General features: G+C 36.1%; 1 protein-coding gene across 1 annotated transcript in view; it reads left to right on the top strand.

The window, feature by feature from the left end:
* The first annotated feature begins 292 nt into the window (after nt 1–292).
* CUL3 (cullin 3) overlaps nt 293–10716 on the top strand; it is a 46705-nt gene continuing 36281 nt past the window's right edge. Inside the window, exon 1 of the mRNA XM_039332179.1 lies at nt 293–684. Within this exon, the coding sequence (XP_039188113.1) occupies nt 619–684 (66 nt within the window). The 5' untranslated portion in view covers nt 293–618. The remainder of the gene's footprint in view (nt 685–10716) is intronic.

The raw sequence follows: 10716 nt of genomic DNA, 5'->3' as shown, positions 1-10716 counted from the left end.
TATGAATTAGCCCTCCTCTTTCTGAGCTTTTACCGCGTGACAACGAAATCCTATCGCCACCGCGCCGCCGTCATCCAATTATCAGCCCCGTTCGCTCGCGCGCCCCCAGCGGCGGTCGAGGAGAAAGACAATACTCCTCCCCCACCCCACTTTTCGTTTACCGCGGCAGCCGTTTGGAGATCTCGCGAGATTTACCGAATCTTCTCCCTTCTCGCTGGGTTTCCACGCCACTCCCCCTTATCCCTCCTCCCCGCCGGCTGTGCTCCTCCCCTTTCTCCTCCCTCCCCCCCTCTCTCTTGCGCCGCCGCCCCCGCCTGATCCGTCTGTGTCTGTGCCTCGGGGAGAGGGGAGGGGGGCCTTCTCGGCCCTGCGCACTGAGCGATGTTTGGCCGCCATCGCGGCGGAGGAAGAGGAGGTGCAGGAGGCTGAGAGAGTCGCCGCTGAGTGAAAATAGACGGCCTGGGCCTGCCACGGCTTGGGTTTTTACTGTCTACTGTCTGAGTAAAGGTCGCCGGCGCCTCTGTTGTTGTTGCCGGAGGGAGCTTTTTCCCCGATCCCTTTCCCTCGCCGCTTCCTCCTGGTCCCCAGGAAGGGGCTCCGCTCTCGCCGAGCCCCAAAATGTCGAACCTGAGCAAGGGGACGGGAAGCCGGAGAGACACCAAAATGCGGATCCGAGCATTCCCGGTGAGTGAACTGAGGCTGCGTCGCTGCGCAGGGCCTGGCTTGGTTCGGCCTGGCGAAGGGACGAGACGCCGGCCTCTCCTGGCTAATTTGCCTGGGAGCCTCGTTGCGCTCTTTCTCTCGCTTCCTCGACCCGGACTGTCAGTGACTCTTAAGGCTGGGGTGTGTGTGGAGGGAGGGGGGAAGGAAGTCGGCCCTGCAGCTAAGGGATCCAGCAAGCTCCGGTGCCGCGGTTTGGCGAGCAATGGAGAGCCCAAGTTTCCGTCACAGGAAACGAAGAGGGAGGTTGGAGGGGCCGTCATTTGCCCCAGGGAAGGACGCTTCTCCCAGGCCTTTGTAAGGGATCTGTTGTTTCTTTTAATTTCGCTGATACGGGTGCGAGCCTTTTTACACAGAAGAATAAATTAACTCAACGGGATTCGGCCACGTACCTGTCGCGCCTCTGACGGCGGGGCCACCTGGGATGTTTGCAAAGTTGCTTTTGGAGCCAGTATCGATAAACGAAACTGCACACAGTACAGAGTTTGAAATCAGAAGGCAAAACATCCTAGTTCTGAAGTAGGGCACAGTTGTCATTTGGGAAGAATTTTTTGGGATGATTTTCTTCCATAATTGCTTCATACCTTGTGATGATTTCGGTTGACATTTGCTTCAACTGAAGGTTGGAAACACAAACATAAGGGCATTCTCTCATCAAGGATTTTTGTAACATGAAGGCTTGGGGATTTTCAGTCTTTGAATCTGTTTGTTGAATCTGTTGATGTACACATATCTATAAATTTGAAAAGCAATGGCTTTTCTTTTTGACCTAAGCAAAAGTTTCACTATTGGTTAAGGAATATAATGGCAAATAATAGTTGGCCTTTGTAAAGATAGAAAGATAGAAATTATGCCCATTTAACAAATTATTTGGCAGCTGTCATTGACAGCAGTACATTCTACAATTACTTATTGAAAATATGTTTTGAAGCAGTACTTCGATTAAAAATAAAATCTTAGTATCCATTCCAGATTACATAGAAATTTAGTGGTTTTCTATAGTTTCACCTGAGTTCATGTAATTCACAAATTTTACATGTCAGCTTTTAAAAAATATATTTATCTTCTGCCTATTTCACTAGATTTGCGCTCAAAATGCTCTTTAAATCTTCTTGCATTAATAACTATTTGAGTAGAAGCTTCTTAAGAACCAATGAAATATTGCAGTATTTTTCTGTTTAGTTGATTTTGAAGTGACTGCACAACCAGTGGGATTCTTTCAGGGATAAAGTATTAAACTTTTTAAGGAAGTTTTGTTATTTTTGACTGTAATCAATATGTGTAATCATATTGAGAACACTTAGTATTTGAATATATTATCAGGAAAGTGTTCACTGCATGTTCCACTTGCCTGATAAGTTTGGTAAATGAGATCTATGCAACAAATGCTTAATGTACACAAAAGTTAACTTGACTAAGAGAAGCAGAGTTTGTAGTCAGGATAAATATTCTTCATTCTGCTTGGTTTTTTACAGATGAGCCTATAAAATGTTGGTGGGTGAATATTGTTCACAGAGTATTACTGTTCCTTCCATGAAATTGTTTGATATTAATGAATGTTTAAAAGTTTTCTGATAGTAACTGGCATAGAACTTTTACAACATGCATAGAGAGAGTAGGTGGATAGCCCCATATAAAAGTTAGTGATTCTGCGTGCAAAGTATATGTATAAAAATTAATGTATTGAATATGAATCAGATTTTATATTTCTGATAATAGAGAATATTTAAGTAATTATCAGTTATTTTTTTTCTGATGCATACATAGCACTGAACCTCAGCAGGTTATGTTTTGCTTAGGCAATATACAGATCACTGCACCAACCCTCCCCTCCAAATATTAATAAAGAATCATATACAGGTCTGCAGATTATGTTAAACTAAAACTAAATCTCATTATGGCTTAGTGCAATGTGCATTTTAACTGGCTTCATCATTAATGTCACATTACTAGAATGTGTACTAAGTTCTGACATCTTAATTTTAAAAAGTATTGACTCAAGTTTAATGTATTGAGTGGACAAACATGGATTTTTTGTACAGTAGCATTGAAATTTTTGAAATAGTTCTAATTTTTCTGGTTTTGTATGGAATAATACAGTAACTGTAAATTGTGCAATTTGGGTATAATATCAGTATCAGTTATTTAATTACATATGCAAATTGACAACCCTGTATTATGATGAGTTGATGTGCATAGGACTTGATAGCAAATTATTTATATTGGTCACTTATTAGTATGAACATATGATTAGGTACTGAATTAATTCATGAGGTATGATCTTATTACCAATTATTTGAAGAGATTCTTAATATGTTATTCTGATGAGATTAAACTGCTGCTTTCCTAAAAGTCTGTTAGCTACTCCTTGGTCCATGTCTGTGTTATCTTTAAACCTGTTTTCTTTGCAAAAAGAGCATATGTTGTATGTTTTGTGCAAAGCCTTGTTAGCCTGTGAGCTATCTTCCATCTGCCACCCCTCACCCCAAATAAATGTCAGTGATAAGTTCTTAAGAACATAATTTCTCTGCAAAGAGAAATCACTCTGGGGTGATTATGAGTGGGCATGCATTTCAAAAATGTAATGTGAACAAAAGTGGAAATGTCACATTGCCCTAACTATATGCCATTGAAAAATATATAATGTGTATTCTTTGAGTATCTACTCCCAGTTATAGTGATATATTTTCAACATTCTTTGATTCATATTTCTGTAGCTTTGCTTTTTATTCACATTGTAATTACTTCATATTTAATACGTGGAGTCAGTCTGTAATTCATTATGTGTCAATTTTCTTTATATTCAGGATTGAGAGTTTCATGGTCTTAGCACTGCAAAATATAATTGTATTGAATATAGAACATTTTTTTCATATTTAATTAGATATAGTTAATATGATTACTGTTAAATTGTATTGTAGTTTACCATCCATTTTATAATTTTCCCTTGAAATCAGTTTAAAAAATACAGTTTATTAACATCTTTTGAAAGCCTGTGGAAGACTCACTTTAGACTTCTGTAGTTTAGAAATTGTAAGCAACCTCTGATGTAGATAAAACACAAAAATATATAGATTAATGTATTTGAGTTATTCTGTCCCTCTTTGAAAAAGTCTTAGAAATATAATATGAATAATAGAAGAAAAGATGATCAACCATTTTTTGAAGTATTCAAAGTGATTTCAGTCTGGCAATTAGATTGTATCAAAAAAGATTACAGAGGTTCTTGTGATAACTTAAAAATTTGCATTTATGATTGGTAATCATTTATGAAAAAGTTCTTTATTCTGGCTTGGACTTTAAATTGTAAAATGTTTCATGAGAATACTTCATCCATTACATCATTCTGTCTTAAATAATTTGTAATTTGTACCATAAAATCATGTAGATTGACATAAGGATTGTTGATAAAGACTATATTCACAGATAATATTTTTCCATTCTCTGTGATCAATACATTTAGCTTATTTTTAGTGCACTTCCAGAAATTCTCAAATATACAGCATTGAATTTCATTGTGAGACTTTCAGTTTGACTCCCTCAGAGGAAATCAGGCCAGGGATAGCCTCATTAGTGCCTAAATAAAATGCCAATAAATATTTGCTGGATAATTCTATTTATGACGACTAGATAATGCAGCACAAAGCGTTCATTAAAGTTGCTTCATGAAGCAAGTTACCCCCCCCCCAAAAAAAACACCTGTTCTTTAAGTATTAAAGCATCTTCATCCTCTATGAAACTTGGTATACATGCATACATAGCTGCTTCATTAATAATCACAACAGTAATGTTGTTTATAGCTCTGCACATGTGAGTATTTTGCTTGGAAAGCCTTTGGAGCAGCCATCTTCTGGAGATGATTGCATTAATAGTTGAGATGTTTACACCAATTTTTTTTTGCAAATGTTTTGCATAGTGTTTCTAGATATAAATATAAAGAATTTCAGTAGGATCCCAGATTAGTTATATTATTTTTCTTACCATAATGGAGGCAGAAACAGAGTATAGTAGTTTGAATTGTAATATTCTATGCTGCTTTGTTTCATTCATTGATTTGCCATTTTTGGCCTAAAGTGTTCTTATCCTAATTTTTAGGTTTTAAGAATGTGGCACCCAATGAAAATCTAGTCATTACCATATTTATATAGAGAAAATAAGAGAAATATTTTTGGTGTGCAAATTTTTCTTAATCAAAATGAAAGCTATTGTGGTTACAAACTATGGTTTGTGGCTTAATTAAAGCAACCAGCAGTAGCATTCTTACATTACATTGAGAACATACCAGTTGTTTTGAAGTATGAACAATTTAAGGTAACAACTCTATTTTACTCATTAAGTTATATAAAGTATCAATTATATAATGTATGAACAGTATATTCAAAATTAAGTTCAAGTTTCAATACTTTATACAAATTCATGTTGACGTCCTTCAGAAAACAGTTACTCTTTAGATTCATATTTGTATATTTTAAAGGTCCTTAAACTGCTTTCTGTTTTTTTGGACTAAGACTATAAAATCCAACCAATCATTGTTAATTGTTCAAATGCTACCCAAAATGTGATGTGAGTGATAAGGAATCTTATACTTTGCTACTTCAAAGTATTTTGCCTCTGGTATTACTTGCAGGTTTGTGAAAAAACATCTGAAGTAATTACATCCAAGACAAGATATTAGAGAAAGGATGGTTCAATCTTTGATCTACTTTTTTATATAATTATCACTTATAAAACTTATCACCGATTTAAAGTAATTGGGCGGTTGAGAAGAAACATAATTGTTTCTTGTTCCCAGCCTTTACATGGATCCATAAATTCTGATTCACTCTGCTAATCCCATATTTGGTAATATCTGCATTGGGGGGGTGTCAAAATAGGCACGATGGTGGTTACAGCAATGTTGTTAAAGCCTTGCCTGTTTGTATATGTATATGATGTCAATAAAACTCTCTTTTTACGACCAATTAATCCCTGCCTACACAAAATGGTAAGGCTTTGATGGTACTATGTCAGCTGACATTTTGCTTGTTCTGTCACACACCCATACATCCTTTAGCCCTCACCATGATTGCCACTGCTCATGTTTGGCCTGGAATAAAAACAGTCATTCTCATATATAAGGCAAAGAGTCTTGTAATACCTGAAAAATAATCGGGTTGTTATATATTAACGTTTGTTTGACTCATACTTCCATCAGATTATTTTGTATTTTTTTTGCAAAAGATCAATATAATTTGTTTTCTCCTAGAAAGTATTAAAATAAAAAAAATCCTCTTGGTGATTTGTTGAAAGTACTCATCCTGATTTTTAGTTTTTATTCAGGAAATGAGTTAAGAACTATTAAAATATAAACCAACTGCTGACAAACTCAAGAAAAGATTGAGGATGTTTTCTATATTGTATTTAATGATTTATGTTACTTCTGAAAAATATAGTGCAAGCATAGTATTAATAGTTCTTGTTTACTGATTGCATTGTACAATGACTGTCAAAGTTACAATGGTGTTACAACAGTGACTTGTGATCAGTGCTCACATTTATGACCTTCACAAGTCTGCAAAGCAAAGAAAGTTGAAGTAAGACTATAAGCATAGTCGCAGTGTCGCTTATCAACCAGTTCACTTAACAACAAAATTGCCTTTTCAGTTGTGGTTGCTAAATAAGGATTGCCTATATTTGTCATTCATTCATTCAGACTTATCAAGCTCTGATAGATATTAGTTTGCTTGGATTGTCTGTCAGTAACTACTACAATGAGTTATTGTAAGGTAATGGTGTGATATTAGTGATATCTAGCCCTCTTGTTTTCTGTTAGCCTCTTTTTCAATTGTCTTTGTTGCCATGCATTTTGAGAGACAGGAAAGTCTACTGAGTAGTCTGGCTGCCAGCAATTGCTAGTTTGTTTAGTTCATGCTGTAGCACTATCCAGAGTGCACCATGAGGAGGCAAACTAGCTTCAGACCCCTTCACACAGGCTATATTGAAACAGAATTTCAACAAGGCCTCAAAACCACAGCTGTGTTCATACACCTAACTGCAGCATATCAACAGTTTGGGAGGATGGGTTGTTATACAAATTGTGTCAGATATGCCAGCGACAAGGAGATGCAAATCTGGATATGCTGATGATTTGGCAGAGCAGTACAAGAAAAACACATAGACATGGTAGATATTCTTCTGTCCAAAGATCTTAAAATCTTGGAAAAATTCTTCATTGACTGGAGGCTCACTCCTTGCACCAGCAAAACAGTAACTTTGTGCTTCCACATTCACAACAAGCTAGCATATGAAGCCCCCAAGGTCATCTTAAACAACAACTTACTGTCTTATAATACCTAAAGTATCTTGGAGTAACATTGGACCAGACTCTCTTCTATAACTAAACGGGGAGCTTCAGCTGCCACCCTCGGGTCATCAACACTAGGGTTGGTCTACTCTGCAGCAGAAGACTGGGTCCCTGGCTTAACAACTGCCATTACTAGTAAGTTAACCAGACTCAACGACACCATGAGGATTATAAGTGGAAGTATTAAAAGCACTCTGACTTGCTGGCTTTCTGTCCTGAGCCATGTAGCACCACCATCTGTACAAAGGCAAGATGCATTAGTGAGAGAATACAGAAAAATTATGAACAATTCACTCCTATTGATGCATGCCAATCTTTCTCATTCATCAGCTGGAAGCCTCAAATCCAGGAAGCCCCACTGGTACTGGCGCAACATCTGCCCAGCAACTTTAACATCAGTTCCCAATGGAAAGCCACATGGATTGCTGAACTCCCAGAAATAGGTAGACATAAATGACTCCACAAACAGGATTCCAGGCATTGAATTACCATATCAGAAGTGGACAATCCTGAATAGGATTTGCACCTCACACAGCGTCTGCCAGGACTCTATATGTGGGGCATAGACTTCTCCCTTCAGTGTGATGCGAGGTCCCATGATGTCAAACATCATGACCAAGTATAACCTCAGGGCATATACTGGTCCAGTACAGGTAGTCCTTGACTTTTAACTATTTGTTTAGTGATTGTTCAAAGTTACAACAGCACTGAAAAATGTGACTTATGAGCATCTTTCCCAGTTATGACCTTTGCAGCATCCTCATGATCATATGACCAAAATTCAGATGCTTGGCAACTGGTTCATATTTATGACCGTTGCAGTGTCCCAGGGTTATGTGATCAACTTTTGCAACCTTCTCACAAGCAAAGTCAATGGGGAAGACTGATTCACTTAACAACTGGGTTACTAACTTATGCACTGCAGTGATTCACTTAACAATTGTGGCAAGAAAGGTTATAAAATAGAGCAAAACTCACTTAACAAATTTCTCACTTGACAACAGAAATTTTGGGCTCAGTTGTGGTTGTAAGTCGAGGACCACCTCGACTTATCTGTTTGTTTTAATGTAAAGAATGCTGCACTTCAGTGGTTAGATGACCTAGACCAAGAGTCCCCAACCCCCGATCTGTGGACCGGCACTGGGCCGCGGCATGCCAGAAACCGGGCCACGCAAACAAGCAAAGCCCCATCTGCAGAATGCAGGCAGTACATGAAACCATGCCCCTGTGGTCCGCAGAAAAAAAACTCTCCACGGAAGCAGTCCCTTGGTGCCCAAAAGGTTGGGGACCTCTGACATAGATATTGGTATTTGAACGTAACCTTTTAAACATTTATATTTTATTGTGTTTTATTAATCTAAGTGAAATGTTAATATATATTGCTAGTCTGTATGATATACCACACACTAAATAAATAAATAAATAACTTACATTTTATCAAATATCTGGTTTTCTCTAGTGTCTATTGCCTTGCATTGTATTTCCAAAATATTAAGGCTTTAACTTCATTGAATAGTGTTTCCAATTGTTTACTTGATTTAGTACTGAATTCTTTATTCTGATGGTCCAAGATATTCTCAACATATTTATCCAGCATTCAAGGTTTCAGTTTTTCAGCTACTCTTATAATCTGGGTTCTGCAGTTATTTCTTAAAATGTTTAAAGCCATAGCCTCCTTCCCCCCCCCCCCTTGATATGTGGTTAGAAGGATTGTTGGGTCTTGTCATTCTCATTGGATGCGATGAGCAGAGACTTGGAGATATTTTCCCCAAATACGGTTTGTTTTTACCATTAGTATTCCATTATCGGTATAGTTAAAATAGCAAAAATTAGCAAAACCAGAACTATACTTTTGGAATGAAGGAGGTTGTTACCAGGCTTACAAACTATAATGTGAAAGTTGCCTATATAAGACTAAATATCCAAACACTTTCTTAACTTCTTATATGGAAGTTTAGTTGTTTTACATTTTTATTGCGGACTTATTTGTTACATTCACTTGACTAATTGCTTTTTTGTATGAGAAAAGGAAAGGCTTTGTACTTTTTGTTAAAAAAAAAAAGACTTGCAAAAGCAAAACATGGACTTTGCTTCCTGAAAGTATTTCTTTTGCTGTTTTTTAAAATTAGTTTGTAAGTGACAGTTTGGAAACAATACAAGAATTTAGGTTTGATCTGAAATTATCCTTGTTGATAATTCTGTTTCATTCTTCAGGGTATCGAACTGTATACTTATAAATACAATGCTTTAGGCAAACAGTGCTGCTGAATTTTAGCAGTAATAGATATACCGTAGGTTGCCTATTACTTATGGAGAAGGAAACAGTTCCAGAGCAAGAGAATTTGTGTGAGAATTTTTGGATAGTGTAAAAACATTCAAACTGACATTATCTGACAGCTAAATGTAAACCATTCACTAAATATAGTATTTCTGAGTCATGAAATAATGAAATGTAAATGCAAAAAGAAAAACATATGAATTTGTCTATGTTTATAAAAATGTTAGAGCAAAAACAAAACAAAATACCTCAGTGAATATATTTTCAAATAAAAACTGAATTATGACTTGAAATTGGTATAGTTTTTATTTATATAGAAATTATTAATTGATTTGATTAGTACCACAGATCAGATAAATATAGGCATTACAGAATTTTGCATATAAATATAAGATTTTTTTTTATATTTGTTCAAATTATTATGCATACAATATATGGATAATTAATAAAATATGCCAACATCAGATTATAAAGAGCAGGGTATCAGCCTTTTGTGATGGGAAAGTCAAGAAATAGGCGCCACTAAAAGTCTTGGAATATACTTTAATATGGTTAGGGTATAGTAACAGAATATTGAAAACCTGTCAAAACCGCTCTCTACTTCTGTTTTTAGCTATCCCAGTCATGGCAGAGATAAGTTTCTCTCTCTTTTTTTTTTTCAAAGACTCAGATATCTTTCTTCTAACAACTTGGCATTTTCTTCCTTCTTCTCTGAGTCAACCCAATATTTTATCACATAGGAATTGATTCTTCATTAGTATAAATAGTATGAAAGGTTTTGTATAATTTAAAGAAACCTGCTAGAATTATAAAAGATAGAAAAAGTCAATAATTTTTCTACTTAGTGATTAGGTTGGACATACAGTATATGTTAACAGAATAAAAAATATCAAGAGCCAGTGCCATGTAGTACTTTAATGAATGAAATGTGCCATATGTAAAATGAAATAATTGATCATATGTATTTTAGTAAAGAATGTAATACTTCATCTATATAAGCCCACTTAGCTATTGACTATGATTGTTAAAAAATTCCTGGAAATTGAAGACCATAATTCAGGATGTTTTCATCCTTGCCATATTGCCAACTGCCAAATGGCTTTTGAGTACTTGAGCTTTTATAATATTTGATACTCAATTATGTACATATATCAAATAGAAAAATAGTTGAATGAAATCTGACAAGTTGTCAGACTTATTATCAATTTATAATGTAATGGGATCAGATTATAAATTGATTGTTAACTCACAGTACTAAAACCCATAGTAAAGTATATGATTATATGCCTGGCAAGGGTCAAATGGAAAAAAAGAACTGTGAAAAAAGGAATATGGAAGAGCATTACTGTCAAACCTGAATTTAACAGACTATTTA

This window comes from Crotalus tigris, unplaced genomic scaffold (genome assembly GCF_016545835.1).
Source record: "Crotalus tigris isolate CLP2741 ecotype Arizona unplaced genomic scaffold, ASM1654583v1 scf7180000024453.458620722:586385, whole genome shotgun sequence".
NCBI classification, from domain to species: domain Eukaryota; kingdom Metazoa; phylum Chordata; class Lepidosauria; order Squamata; family Viperidae; genus Crotalus; species Crotalus tigris.
Note: the sequence above shows the minus strand (reverse complement) of the source record. Positions and strands in the feature narration are given on the sequence as shown.